At 42.7% G+C, this 14926-nt stretch overlaps 1 protein-coding gene across 2 annotated transcripts in view; it reads right to left on the reverse strand.

Annotated features, from left to right (window-relative positions):
- Positions 1 to 421: 421 nt before the first annotated feature.
- Positions 422 to 14926, reverse strand: part of atp8b3 (ATPase phospholipid transporting 8B3) — a 14736-nt gene continuing 231 nt past the window's right edge. Inside the window, exons 2-28 of one of the 2 annotated variants that reach the window (XM_029429828.1) lie at positions 14864 to 14926; positions 14318 to 14409; positions 14081 to 14194; positions 13143 to 13241; positions 12454 to 12515; positions 11925 to 11997; positions 11596 to 11666; positions 10829 to 10920; positions 10548 to 10706; positions 9416 to 9504; positions 9139 to 9332; positions 8838 to 9046; positions 7917 to 7948; positions 7576 to 7732; positions 7031 to 7219; positions 6800 to 6912; positions 5951 to 6118; positions 5574 to 5685; positions 5393 to 5468; positions 5187 to 5310; positions 4091 to 4277; positions 3435 to 3658; positions 3252 to 3335; positions 2904 to 3128; positions 1673 to 1811; positions 1294 to 1424; positions 422 to 943 (exon numbers count right to left, since the gene is read on the reverse strand). The exon at positions 14864 to 14926 is cut by the window's right edge and continues 54 nt beyond it. In XM_029429828.1, the coding sequence (XP_029285688.1) occupies positions 752 to 943; positions 1294 to 1424; positions 1673 to 1811; positions 2904 to 3128; positions 3252 to 3335; positions 3435 to 3658; positions 4091 to 4277; positions 5187 to 5310; positions 5393 to 5468; positions 5574 to 5685; positions 5951 to 6118; positions 6800 to 6912; positions 7031 to 7219; positions 7576 to 7732; positions 7917 to 7948; positions 8838 to 9046; positions 9139 to 9332; positions 9416 to 9504; positions 10548 to 10706; positions 10829 to 10920; positions 11596 to 11666; positions 11925 to 11997; positions 12454 to 12515; positions 13143 to 13241; positions 14081 to 14194; positions 14318 to 14409; positions 14864 to 14888 (3432 nt within the window). In that variant the 5' untranslated portion in view covers positions 14889 to 14926 and the 3' untranslated portion in view covers positions 422 to 751. Of the gene's footprint in view, positions 944 to 1293; positions 1425 to 1672; positions 1812 to 2903; positions 3129 to 3251; positions 3336 to 3434; positions 3659 to 4090; positions 4278 to 5186; positions 5311 to 5392; positions 5469 to 5573; positions 5686 to 5950; positions 6119 to 6799; positions 6913 to 7030; positions 7220 to 7575; positions 7733 to 7916; positions 7949 to 8837; positions 9047 to 9138; positions 9333 to 9415; positions 9505 to 10547; positions 10707 to 10828; positions 10921 to 11595; positions 11667 to 11924; positions 11998 to 12453; positions 12516 to 13142; positions 13284 to 14080; positions 14195 to 14317; positions 14410 to 14863 lie in introns of those variants that run through there. The other variant, XM_029429829.1, reaches the window with a different exon arrangement.

A 14926-nucleotide genomic window follows, 5' to 3' on the forward strand; every position in this document is an offset into this window, starting at 1 on the left:
TACCGGCAACGTGGACATTCCACCTATTGCACTTAAACACATACATACATGCGTACATATACATACCTGGTGTAAACTCCCACACACACACACACACACACACACACACACACACACACACACCTTCACCCACACAGAAACAAGGGATAAACCCACTCACAACGTCTGGTCAGAAAGCCTCTTTTCCCTCCTCCCACTGCAGAAGCCGGAGAGCCTGTGGAGGACTTTCAGTTTCACTCTAGTCGAGACTTTTGTGAAGGAAAAAAATCTGAGTAATAACTGTTACAGAAAAATAAAAACTTAAAAGGATAATATGGGTAAAATTGCGTGTTTTGAAATAAATTAACAAATAAAACAATTGTAAAACAAAGCAGTACTGTCAGTTTATTGTGTTTGGTTTGATCTTCAAAAGGAAATCCCCTGTGACCCCCCAGCAGATGGAAATTTGATTTTTTACCACAACAATAACAAAGAAGAGACGTAAACTGTCCATGTAAAGACAATAAACAAGATTTATAGTACATAATGTATTTTGTATATTATATTGTTTACTGTATTGGCTATACAAGAGTGCAGGCTTTACTACGAATTGCCTACAAAAACATGTTTTAAGTACAAACACATAAAAAAGTTCTATGTTGCCGTTTCAATCTATATAATCAAATATATTTTCCCATATCAAAACATATCATTTTCATTATTCATGTGCAAGTTGGTGCGTCATATTGTCCTCGGTGTGAGTTCGCACTTGTCAGTCAGTGCGGTCATTACTCGCAGTCACCTTCTCATCCACCGTCGGCACTGTGCTGCGGATGCAGGTTCCTGAAGTGATGAGGCGTCCAGGCCCGGCGCCCTGAGAGACGGCATAAGAGGAACGGCGAAGAGACGTTCCCCTTCTCAGCTTTGACCTCAACTCCACTGGCTGAGACAACACACTGTGGACCTGCATCACAGCCAGGCGAGTGACATCAGGGATCATTCACCATTACAACTGTTCAGGCTTTTTTTAAATAGAAACTAGGAACTGTTAAAACCCAACAGGATGCACACAACTGAAGAATTATCACGAGTTAATTATTAAGTAATTGTCATTTTATGAAGCAGTGAAAGTCGTCAGTAGTTTGGGGAGAAGGACGGAGGAAAGATGGATGAACAGGAGGCTAACCCGCTGTGTGCTTACTTGTTAATGGATCTCTTTCTTTAAACTGTTAGTTTTGAACTATTCCTTTGTAAATTGATACTCCATCTTTTTATCATACCATCTTAATAAACTTTTTAATGCAGATGTCTCACCTTGTGTTTGTCATGCTTGGTGAGGATGACATTGAGAGCAAGGGCGGTCACTGAGGGCAGAACAGCCGTCCAGGCAGTGAGCAGAGCTGTGAGCCACACAAGAGGATCGATGAAGGCCTTATCAGACGCACCTGATGAAAAGCACACGCGGAGCAATCAAAGCTGTTCACAGGGATGATGACAGATCATCAGATCAACATTAAATAATAATGGCATTTCTTCTTGCGTGTGTGGTTGCATGTCTTTGTCGACTATTGTTTATTTGTCCTCAAGAGTCCAGCGGTTCCCGCAGTAATGGATGTTACATGGCCGCAGCACAGGAGCAACATCAAGTAACAGGAATGAAAAGAATAAGAGTTCACTGAGATGAGTAGTGTACCGAGAAAGAAGTAGTCTTTGGGCGATGCCTGGAACAGGCGGGGGCTGTGGGTGATCTTGGAACAGATGAAGAAGAGCAACACAGATACACACACCGCTGCCACGTTGAACTTCGTCCAGTATCTGGTGATAAGCACAATCTGAAAGACGAACAGAAACAGCAGAATGGTACATCTGGACGTACAGCCTGTCACCTCACACTCTGTTCCCAAAGAGTCCCTAACTGGCCTTCGGATTAGTCTACAGGCTTGCTCCTGTATTTACGGTTACCAAATCAGAAACAGTTTTGTTGCCTATCATCTAATCCCTCTTAACGCTAGAGCAAGCAATTTATTATTTGTTACATTTGTTGAAATTCTCTTTACATCCCGCCAGCAATCAATAAATCAAATGCAAAAATAAAAAAGGCTGTATCTGTCTGAGCACACTGTCAGTGCTCTCCTTGCACGTGACAAGGCAGATAATACGTCCTAACACTAACGTGCAGGCGGGACAGCTGTGATTACTACCGATAGCCATGTGTGTTGTTTACCATCATTATGATAATGTGCTTTCTTACACGTGAAAGAGACATGAGGTCGTTGGATATGGATAGAGATGACGACGGTGCTCTGCGAACTTGTCCTACAGCAGCAGCAGGTTCATGTGTTTTGGGGGGGATTGGATTTAAAAAGGGAGGGGCTGAGCTGTTGCGGTTGGATAGTTCTCAAAGGTTTAATGAATCTCGCTTACTCCTGCTAGTTTCTCTAAAGTCGCCTACCCCAGCTTTAAATACCGATTCAGTTTGTCAAGAGTTCAAGAACTAAGCAATTGATCGTTAATTACAATTTAATCATTTTAATTGTCATCATCATTTTCCTCATTCTTGTTCTGCTGCAGTTTGTAAAAGTAGATTTTCTAACTTCTAAATGAACAAATATTTGACTGAAGCTCTTTGTGTAGACTTACAAGATAATGTTACAGTCTTCCACATATATTTTGTGTGTATATAATACAGTAACTGTATATCATCTTAGTGTTTTGCTAGATTTTGATATAATCTGGAGTAATATCTGTCGAAACACGTGTTCATCGCAGATGATGTGAAAAACATCCCATTATGACATCAGCAGTTCATTGTATTGCGGGTGCATAGATGGTTTATTATACAATAATGATCACTCCTAACATTCCTCTTCCGTTACTTGAGATTACAAGTTCCTGTGGTTCACTATGAAAAGAGTGAATTTTACCTCAATGGTGGCAGTGAACACGGCCGCCATGGCGACAGTGACTGCCATGGTCTGGAGGTCATACGCTGTGTTGTGAAAGACTCCAAAAGGGATGAAGAAGAGAACAAGGGACGTGTAGACGGCATACAGGAGCGATGAGGTCAGCAGGAGAGGGCTGGAGAGCTCCTGTCTCTGTCCAGACTTGTACAGCTCCGGCCATTTCAGGCTGCTGTCTGAGTTCACGTCCTACAAACAAGTGTTGTCTATGTTTTTAGAGTGTCACCGTCTATTAAAGGCCTTTTAACGTTTTGCCAGAAGTCAATTGAAGTTATTGATTTCATAAAACATCCATCTCTTCAACCGTCTCACCTGTTCAAAGAAGGCCACGCACATAATTGGGGCTGCTGTGTAGAACATAGTGTAGAAAGCGATGAACCATGTCTCATACAGAGACTGCAAGAGAGCAACAGAGGGTGGAATAAATGCAGACTTTCTCCAGATTTAAGTTCAGTTCATTGTGTGACTTTTAAGTTTCATCCATGCATGTCTAACCTGAGCACTGAAGCCATTGAAGAAACCAAACCATATGTGCACGAGAGCAAAGCAACAGGTCTTAAACAAGAAGTAGCGCAAGAAGAGGGAAATGCGCCTGTAGGACCAGCGCCCATGGACCAGTAGCAGCTTCTGCAGGAATCTGAACTGGGACAATGCAAAGTCTGCGCTCTGCACTGCCTGACCTCCCTCCACTCCTGCGAGGCCCACACCAATATGAGCCGCTGGTGTTGGGGAACAGGAAGTAAAGAAACGGATCGAAAAACAGGAAGAATAAAACGTAAAAGCAGAAAACACAGAGGACACGGTGTTAATCTTTACACTGATTAGAAGAATGTTGTCTTTAATTAAGAGCTGCAAACACCATTTAAAGAAATATGGAAAATGTTCGGCCCGTATCATTTGATCGTCTATAATGGCGGAGAGGAGGGGATCTCTGTGGATAACTCGGCTCCCAGTAAAAACCTCCTGAACGTCTGGATCTAAAGTTACCAGCTGAGCAAACATTAGTGGAAGGTTGGCTCGCAGCTGTCTGTCTGACTCCCATAATCCCACGCTACTTCACAACGCCACCAAACTCCATCTTTTGTTATTGTATTCATTGAGAGACACCTTGTAGCAGAACATTATATATCGTGTGTTTAACACAGACTTACTTTTGATCATGTTCACATCATTGGCACCGTCCCCGATGGCCATAGTGACTGAGCGGGTGTGTTTCCTGACCAGCGTGACGATGTCAGCCTTCTGTCCGGGTGTCACACGACAGCATAGCACCGACTGACACTGATCTGCCAGGCTCATGAACGTGGCCCCCCACTCTGGTCTCTGGTCAAACTCTGTCTGGAGAACAATATTCAACCGTTGGCCATATCAACTATTGCATCACCTTTAATGCTTGTAGGGGGGTTAGATGTACAGCTGTTTCTCAGTCTGGATGTGAGGGTTTGCAGCATGTGACCAGTCACACACATGACTGCGTTGTGTACTGTCAGCAGAGCGGCATATTTTACAAATTAACTACAATATTAGACAAATACGAAGAAGTTAAACACATAATCCAGGCGAGAAGTAAAAGTTTAAACTGACTAATGAAGCAAGGAAAGCTGTGTGAAAGTGTAAATTATAGATATATGATGTCACTGCCCATATAGGACACGAGCAGATCTGACTTTAATTACACTTGTGTATTCCATTAAATGAAGGTGTTGCTTAGAAGTAATATAACATACTGTATTAATCCTCTCGGGGAAATGATGACGTGTATGATAATACTTTAGTCTTATTCTTTCAGCTGCAACCCCCGCCGTGTAAAACGGACTTGGGAGCAATTAACAAATAATATAAAAACATAACTCAAAGCCGTAAGCAGACTTACAGTGCTTACAGACTACACTACAGTCTGTAAGCACACAACACACTGCTCAGGAAGTTGACATATAAAGTGAATAGATATGATACGATATAAATTTGACACGTTGGAGTCGTGTGCTTGCAGAGGCACAGGCTGAATGCATTGCCTTGTGTTACTTTGTTCTGGGTCACTTTATGTATGCTCTGGGTGTTTACCGCTTTGAATTAATATCTTGAATTAGGGTTGCATCTGAAAGAAAGGACTAATTGTCACACTTGAATGAATAGTATGTTAGTATGCACATTTCAAATACAGTCATTTACAAACTATATGACAACGGCTATTCGGCCATTTGAAAACTACATGAGCAACGTATTTCCTGTATGTCCAGTGTTTACCAGCTCAGGTCCAGTGAGGACCAAAGCAGTCTTTGCTCCAGCCGTCTGCTTGTCTACAGCCCACAGCTCTGTCTGTCTGGCCTTGAAGAAAGTGACCCCTGGGTCTGGGGACTGCAGAATCTGTCTACAGGGGCAAACATACAAAGATCAATGAGCTGGTGTGAGTGTGTGCATGTGTGTGCTTGTGTATTGTTATCACTGCTAACCTCAGCTCCTGCCATTCCAGTAATCTGGTATCAGGATCCAGTAGCTTGCAAGCATATCCAATATTCACTGCAGTCTCTACAAGAACGAAGGCGCGGGAAAGAGAAAAAGACAGAAACAACAGTGAGACGTGTAGCTCAAAGTGGTGCCTCTCCCAGCTTCTGCTACAGTGTGTCACAATACCTTTTTTGTCCCCAGTCAGTACCCATACTTTGAGTCCAGCCTGTTGAAGCAGAGCAATAGTCTCAGGAACGCCCTCTTGAAGCCGGTCCTCTATTGCCGTCACCCCTATAAGCTGTGAAACATGTTAACAATTCATTTTTAGCATTCCTGAAGGATATTGGATTTATTACGTAGCATGACGAGGACAAAAAGAGAAGATATGAGTAACATTCAACCTGATAACATGAAAGAATTAATAGGATTTACCAAATCGCTTAGAAACAAGAATTCTGAACTACTTTGTGCTCCACAAATACAACATCGATTGAGCACAAACTTGATTTAAAGACTCGTCTGTGTCAATAAACATGTACAAATCCCATTCAGGAAGAGCCCACCTGCAGCTCTCTCTCCATCTGATCATACAGCTTTTCCAGCAGTGCGTCACGGTCAGAGGTCGCCATGGTAGCAGACTGGGCCAGAGTCTTACGCCACTGCTCCCATGATGCCTCAGGAACAGATCGAACCGCGACACACAAAGTCCTCAGACAGGCCTGGGCAAACAACTGACGGAAGATAAGTTAACATGTTATTAGAGGCTGCAGATTACTTAGCGAGCGATCTTTCAGGCAGAATTGAAGAATTGACAAAGGAAACATGAGATCAACACTTCGGGAGTGCCTGGACTATCTCAGGAGGAGATCGCTGGCCTGATCCTTTCTTGAAAACTCTATTGATTATTGATCAAGAACTTTCAACTACTGCGGGATGCTCAATACAGTGTGTAAAAGCTATGATGATCAGACAGTTGATGGAAGCTGTTGTGCGTTGAGTACAATGTGACCCATAAAGATAATGATATTGACTGATGACTGTTAATGGAACTATTGGATGGATTGCAAACACAGTTTTCCTCCACCAACAACACAAACTGGATTCATTTGATTCTCTAAATCTTCATATAGCACCACCATGAGGAAAATGTGTCCAATACTTTGGTTTCTGAATTAATACCTGCAAAGTTGACCTCAGCTGTTTCTCAAACGTTAGCATGCTGTACATTCTGACCCTTTCAAGGATCAAGTTTGCATGTATTACTTTATTAAAACACTAAGCTGATGAACTTTTTAAAATGTTTTACTTCTTAATACTGACATGGAAACCAAAAGATACTATAAGAGTGTGTTATAAATAGTAGGCTCAATAACAGCACACACACTAATGGATAAGTAGAAACTCCAGTTAACCTCCAGGGCTGTTTCAGTCCTTTCTTGATGCAGACAGTCCTTCTGCAGTCTCTCCAGGATCACTATGTCTGCCCCTTTACAGTACAGCTTTAACCCACCCTCAGGCTCCCGCACTGAGAGGAAAAAAAAAAACCAGTATGTATAATTTATTAAAAGTTGAAATGTGAGAACTTAGCATAAGAGCAATTACGAACGATAAAGATGGTCTGATTTAAGATAAGCTACTCTCACCCAGCACAGACATGCGTCTTCTCTTGCTGGTAAAGTCCAGCAGTGCGAGCAGCTGATATTGGCGTTCGACGCCGAGCTCGGAGACGACGATAAAGTCTCGTGTTCTGGAGAGAAAGGCCCAGCCCAGCTCCCTGGCTGCACTAACGAGAGCTTCCTCATCTGGGGACGCCGCCTGGTAAACTGGAGCCTCTGAAGGAATGTAGTCAACACACAAAATTGGATGTAAACATGTCGTCTTCCAGGAATGTTCTGTTATTGTATCAGGTCATACAGGTCATTCGGGGGTTAGAAATCAATGTGAGCATCCTTTCAAGTTTGTATTGAAAGTACATGTACATGTTGTTTTGGCTTTTAATTGCAGCTCCCTCATCAGGTCAATACAGAACAAGCAGTGGAAACATGAATCACACACTGAGATCTCATCAAAAAATAAACCAGTGCGGACTGAGGTATAACCTGAGGTTCAACACTTTCCTCAGATGTCGGATGAGAACTGAACTACTTTGATCTGAATCACACAACAGATACTCTCCCACAAGCACAACCTTGTTTCCACTCTGCCATGACAGTGTGGCATAAAGACAGCGCTCTGAGGAACTGTCTGCTGAACGGACACTGCTGTCCTCGGAGCTTCTCCACCAGCCTGGGAGCCGACATGAACAAACCGCCGCAGGAGAACGGATTCCAACTCAAGTCCATGGGCTGCACAAGTACAAGGGAAAAAGACGGCGCAGCAAATGTTACGGTGCACTGACATTATGTTGCAGCTGCGGTTAACATGAATAGAGAATACCTTTGATTTAGGCTGGAAATATACAAGAAAGAGGCGAAGAAAGAACATAAAGTACAGTTTGAAGTTGCAGGTTTGAGAGTAGTTGTATGATACCTCTATGTCTTCTGTCCTGCATGACGAATCCCCTGTGAAAGTAGAGAATTAATTTTATTAATTGATGAAATTGATGAAATAAATAAAGCTGTGCTGAACCAGGAAGTTGCTCAGACATACGACATATGGTTCACGTGATCCTCACAAGGTTTCAATTACAGTTGGTCTTCAGTGGGCAGAGCCGGTGTTAAATATTTAATAGATGGACTCGTGGCTGTTGGATGTGAACATGTTAAGTGTCTCTCTAAAGGGAGGCTTTGCTCAGCGAGGAAACTTGGCTCTGTGGTCTGTAACAAACTCTTTTACATAAATAATAACTAAGGAAGAGCATTACTGTTTTAATTAGACAGTAACTTGTAACTCCACACGTTGTTTTGGACACAGACTGGATTGTTGGACCTTCTGGAGTGAATACAAATATGAACAAATGTCTTATTATTGTGTCATCTAACATCTGACATCATTACTTCCTGATAACAAGGTCGCTTGAGGTCCTATAAAGATGCATTTTGAGAGCATGTTAAATTCATAATTCGATGTTATGTGTTGGACTGGGGAGAGGGTAAGGTTGTTGAGGTCAGATAAAGAAGTAGAAGTGCTGGATTGTTGTTGTTTACTTCTAAACACATAATATTGTGTTAATATTCCAATCATTTTTGGTTTCTTTGTTTTTGTACAGTTATAGTTATATACAGACTCTCCATCTCCCTGCACTCTAATTTTAAATGTGATTTATTTGCCAGAAAATATATTTAAAAAAAAACAATAAACACATTTTAAATTGGACTTTTTTTAGATTTCGCAACAATATTGTTATTGTGAATTATTTTGGATAATCGCACAGTGAAAATCTGATATTGTGACATCCCTAAATAGTAAAATATAAATATATAAATGAGATAGTTTGAGTGTATTTTGTACCATAGATATCCCCAGCTATGCAGCATTGTCTGAAGAGCAGGCGGTTCTGGGTTAGTGTCCCAGTCTTGTCACTCAGCAGGTATCCCACTTGGCCGAGCTCCTCGTTCAGCGACGTATTCCTGGCCTGGGCCGGTGTGTCTGCCTGCTGCCAATACATGTCCCTATCCCAGCCAATGAACAGGCTGTGGACCGTGTGGATCACCTCAAACCTGTGGACACAGACGTGGAGGACGCATAAGACAGTATACACACAAACACAGTTACCCTCTCAAATGAGTGAATTATTGTCAACTGAACTAACGAGATGTAGAGAACAATAGGCATGGCCGGACTGAGCAGGATGATGTAGCTCCAGAAGATGAGGAACCCGGTGTAGACGGGATTCCCGTTAACCACCAGAGCAGAAAGAACCTCTGTGTGGTTCACGGCCCAACTCGAAAACACGCCGGCGCCGATGGAAAGGAGCAGAGCTGCCAGCAGCACGGACAGGACGATCTAGAGATCCAGACACACGCAGTTTAGACTAACTCCGCAAGTTGTCTCATGCTCGTCATCCACCTGTCCTTTACCCAACTCACCCCGATCACCACTCGGTTGAAATCCTTTTCCATTTGAGTCCTCTTCACTCTCAGTTTCCCGCAGTTCCTCAGGATCTTGGTGTCTGCGCCTGGTACAGAGCAGACAACTATTACATGCTATCTCTCCGGCAGCTTGTCCGAGCGAGCTGGGAGACCATCCTGCAGCCAGAGGGTGAAAGTTCAAGCCCTTGTGTCAGTAAGCATCTGCTGACGTGCCCTTGAGCAAGATGCCGAATCTCTACCAGTTCCGGGGTTGTCTGACCCCACTGCCGAGAGGTCAGCGGGAAGAGAGAATCTCAATAAATTATGATATTGCATTATATTTTCCAGTGATGTTGTCTCAATCTCACATGGACTGCTGAAAGATGTTGAGCCAAATGTGTGAAAATGACGCACACTGAGAGTGCGTGTGCCATATCCTCAAACTGTTCAAGGACAGAAACCGAACTCATTCGTATTACAACAACAATGCGTCAACCTTGATCATGCATAATTTAAAGTAGGCTGTGTCAAGTGTGTGTGAGGAGGGTAAAGAGTTATAATCAGGCTGAACTGGGGTCACAACAATAGACAGTCTCTGATGAATGGTATAAGCCCCATCTCTGGAAGAATTTGATCTATTGATCTGCTCTACCAGAACTGAAAGGGTCATAGCAGTGAGATCCATGACACCTCAGCCTGGTCCAGTAATATCCGATCAATGATCACTTAAAAGACAGGAGGAGGCTGTTATCTGCACGGCGTTAACAGACCTACATTTAAGACACAGCTGCAAGAGTTAAGTACTGTCCATAATTAGCAGTATAATGTATTCCACCAAATACAATTTGTCATTGAAACAAGTGGAGGCCACAGTAGAAGGGGAAATCAGGAAACAAAACATTTTGTAATAGTTTGATCTGTTATCATACACCTGTAATGGGGCACTGTGCCATGTAACAGAATGACCTCTTTGGCTCAGTGTCATTTTAGACTCAGCAGACCTGTCGGGTGCTTTCTAGAGGACCTATTTTCTGCAGAAAGAAACGACCATCCTTCCCCTCACTAACATCCCCACAGGCAAAGAAATTCCACAGAAATCCATGTTGATATTCCCTTTTTTCTAAAACTGAATAAATTCTGCTGCATGTACCAGTGTATATGGTCAAGCCGTAGGCAAACTGTGTGTTGCGTAGGACTGTTCCCCTCAGGAGGATGTGCTCGTTGTCCAGCAGAAGACTCTCTCCCTGCCAGTGCAGCTGGCCTCTGAAGGTGTACAGGCGATTGTTGGGTTCCTCGCAGAGCACGACACCTGTAAAATAGTTACATTTGCTTTTACTTTGCATAAGTAATGCAGTTCTGTAAAATATTTACTTGCTTGTCTGTGCTCTACTTTAAAATTAGATTGTATTTTAATAGAAAACATTTATTCACCATCAAAGGCAGCAAGCGTCTCCTCTGAGGGGTGAGAGGTCAGATTGTTGTGTGTAGCACTGAGCGCCTGCCTGAACTTGAGGTTAGTCTCTCTGAATCAAGAAAACACCACACTTAGAAGTGATAATAGCACTAAATACTTGATCCAATGTGAATTCATTTAGTTTTGAATCAGAATGAGAACATTTTTCATACGGTTTAGTAGTCTGCACGACATTAATTTAATCTTACAGACTCATTAAAAGGTCTCTACTCTGTAATAAACCATAAGGCACTTTCCCCTCTCAAACTGGTTCTAACCGGTTTTAAACTGGTAACAAAGACTAAATCGCATCGTGCAAACTGATCCTATTCTTTCACTGATGCCACGCTGGATCTGACCCAAAGGTATCGCACTTCTTTACCCTTCCCTGAGCCACCACAAAGCCTCAGGTGTGCAGGCAGGGCCCCTCGGGCTGTCCCAGAGCGTATCAAATATTTTACACCTTTAAAGGTGTTTAAAGTCTTTGTTGTCAAAACCTCCTGGCAAAAGAAGAGTTGCCTGACAATCTTATTATTAACTATTTGTGCTATTATTACACTATATTCATAGCTTTTATGTTGTACTACCCAAGTGCTTTTACTTGTTTTAATATACTACTTACTCTTGCTGGTTTAATCATCATACAGTTGATACATACAAACATGCATATAAGGATTATATGATGAGTTAAATCATGAATTTTCAACAGACTGATGTAGAATAAAAGAACAGATTAGTTTCTTACCCGTCGATATCTGCTGTCTCGACATAACACAGACTGTGAGGTTCTGAACTACACAGGAGGAGAAGGTCAGCCTGGGAGGAAAGAGAGAAAAGTGAAAAGTAAGAGAGGGCTGAGTAGAAAGTTACTGGAAATACAAATAGAGCTAAGGAGCATGTGTTACTTTATTTAAAACTTAAGCAGCTGCATGCCGCTATGTCTTAAGACAATATTCAAATATGCTACCTATAGGGTAGGTTACAGTTACTTTTAGCAATGTTATTCCACTTTTTGTTACACTTTGTTTCTATATTGCTGTTCATTTCTGTGTTTTATAAATGCAAAAATCTCACAGGGATGACTTGGTCTTTGTGGATCCGCAGCACGTCTCCCACATGCAGATCCTTCCACCGTGCTCTGCTGAAGCTGAGGCAGGGCAGATGAGAAAGAAGTACAAATAATAATCAACAGCTTTCATATGCTAAATATGCAATGCTACCACACACACACACACACACACACACACACACACACACACACACACACAAACTGTGAAAGATTTATTCTCACCAAAAAAAAAAAAAGAAGAGCGGGCCTTTTATAATAAGGTGACAACACATTATTTTGTTAAGTCCTCTCTTGGTGCACAAGGGAACGCATTTCATCTGGAGTGTCACAGTCTCTGAAGACCGGAGAAGATAACATCAAGAGGTTCATCGTAGTTCATGTCTTCCAATAGGTGTGGAAAATGTTTTTGAGCCCAGCTTTAATGCACAAAGGGACCATCAAGGGATTCACTCATTCACACTTCATTAGAGCTTCATTACAGGGCTGTTTCCAACTGGAGGTCCTGAGAGAATAACACACCGTCTTTGTCCTCACCTCTGGGAGATGAGCACGTCACATGGTCGGGAGTTAATCTCAGAGTCACTGCGTCTCCTCGCCTGGACCAGAGATGGAGACAAACCCAAAAAGAGAATGAGATGGAGAAGCGTGGCATGGACAGAGAAAAAAGAAAGAGTGATGGACTGGGAGCGTGTGAGATGGAGTAAGGGTGGCTATGAAAGGTTGAACAGGAGAAAGGAGAAAGGAGGAACGCCATTACGGAGCTCTACAGTGACACCAGCTGGGAGATTTACACCCTCCACTAAATGATTAGTCAATAGAGAGGGGTCAAGCAAGCGTTTCACCCAGAGCTGTTAACGACCGTAACTCAGTGATGCACTTAACCAGAGAATTCTCCATGCAAAACATCCCGCCTGCATTTAAACGGAAAAGCTTTAATGATAGGAGGGAAAATTAATGCCACTGGGATGACTGGTTTTGTCAATGAAGAGAGGACAAGGAGTCAATGCGGACAATGAAGGAGAGGGAAGAGTGCGCACATTCTTAAGTGCCAGGTGCATAAATGCATGCGTGAGTCCGGTCGTATATTTCTGCTTAACATCAGGCATTCGTGTGTGTGTGTGTGTGTGTGTGAGAGTGTGGATTCATCACTGAGGGATGTTGCCCCTCGCAGATTCCCCCACTGTGAGAGAAAAGGGTTACTACGGCGGGACTGGTGGTCTCACCATGTCGTTGGCAAGGTCTTTCAGCCCTCGCACAGAAAGTACAATGAGCAGCGGGAGGATGGTGATGTAAAAAGGTATAGCTGAAATGGCAGGGACACTCTGGAAACCACACAGAAGGAAAAGGAAACAGAGTCACACATACTGTGAAAAACACACACACACACACACACACACACACACACACACACACACACACACACACACACACACACACACACACACACACACAGGGCTTCCATTAGAAATAACTATGCTTAAAGAATTTGACTAAACAGTCAAAGCTCTGGAAAACATGGACCTTGATGGGTTTTTTTTTTAGTAGAGGCACATTTTTTATTTGTGTTTGAGTTTATTTAAGGTGTGTTGTCATATTTGCTCGTCTACCCTCCTTTGCATACAGAAACGAGAATTACCGCCTCACTTTAGTATGCCTCTACCAACCATATACATAAAGATAGATAGATATATCCATCCATCTATCTATCTCTATCTACACACACACACACACACACACACACACACACACACACACACACACACACACACACACACACACACACACAAATGTGAATTCTTGAGTTATTGCCAAAAATATGTTTTGGGAGGTAAAAGTTACTTTGACCATTAAAATCTAATCAGATCGTCCTTGAGTCCAAGTGGATGTTTGTGCCAAATTCCCTCAAGGTTTTGATCCAACACGAATACATATGCTGAGTGTACAGTTATAGTAGACTCTGTCATAGATAGCTGCTAACACCACCAGGATTGTAGGAACATTTAATTTAAAATAAGTGGACACGTGTACCACAGTGTAAAGAACATATCAGCAACAATCCCATGACTACAATCCTCATAAAAGATATTGGAAACGTGACAGTGAAGACTAAAGATGAGCCCGTAACATAACTCAAAAACAAATTGTATGTTCCTCATCTGACCTGCAGCACCAGCATGAGGAGGAAGTAGAGATTGGCCACTCGCTGGAACTGTTCATACAGCGTCAGTGGCAGGAAAGTCAGGGGGGAGTACTTGTAGCTGCGGATCACATTGTCCTGGCAACCAACACAAGAGAGAGAAGCACAAGGGAGACGTATGCATTAGCACATTAACATGTATACATCAGCATGCCAACAGGTGTTAGGTTACCGTGTGGAGGGAAGGAAGCACAGACTCACCGCGTATCGCCCCCAGCGGAAGCACAGAAAGGATTTCTTCTGCTTGTGTTTGTGGTAGTGCCGGCTGTTTGCCCTCACCTCCCATGTGAGGCCTGTCAGACACACGTTAGGTTGACTCTTAGCTCTCAGAGACCGTGTACATGCAATGATTTAATGTATCATTTACAGCAGACAACAGATGGACATGTGTGTGTGTGTGCTTCTGTGGATGCATATCAATATGCAAGCGTAAGTAGTGTACTGCTGCTAACTGTTCATATATCTCAAAGGGATTCTTGCATTGCCTATTCAGAGCCTCGAGAAGGGAGAGATGACTCTAACAGCATCTGCTGAAGAAACATGATCCCTATAGGAGAAGATTTCAATAGAGATAAAAGATCACATGCAGACTGCTACGTATATATGACACTGATAGTTTGTGGTAATGAAAAGGAATGTATTAGTATGGTTCATTTCAAAATCAGAAACAGTGATACCTCTGAATGAATATCAGTAAACACAGAGAGATAAAGACAGTGAGCAGCAGGTGGAGAAAGAAAGCCTTACCAGATTCAAATGTCTCCATGGCCATGACGCAGAGGAGACTCAGACGGTTGTAGACTTGAAGGA

Source organism: Cottoperca gobio, chromosome 4, assembly GCF_900634415.1.
Source record: "Cottoperca gobio chromosome 4, fCotGob3.1, whole genome shotgun sequence".
Classification (NCBI taxonomy): domain Eukaryota; kingdom Metazoa; phylum Chordata; class Actinopteri; order Perciformes; family Bovichtidae; genus Cottoperca; species Cottoperca gobio.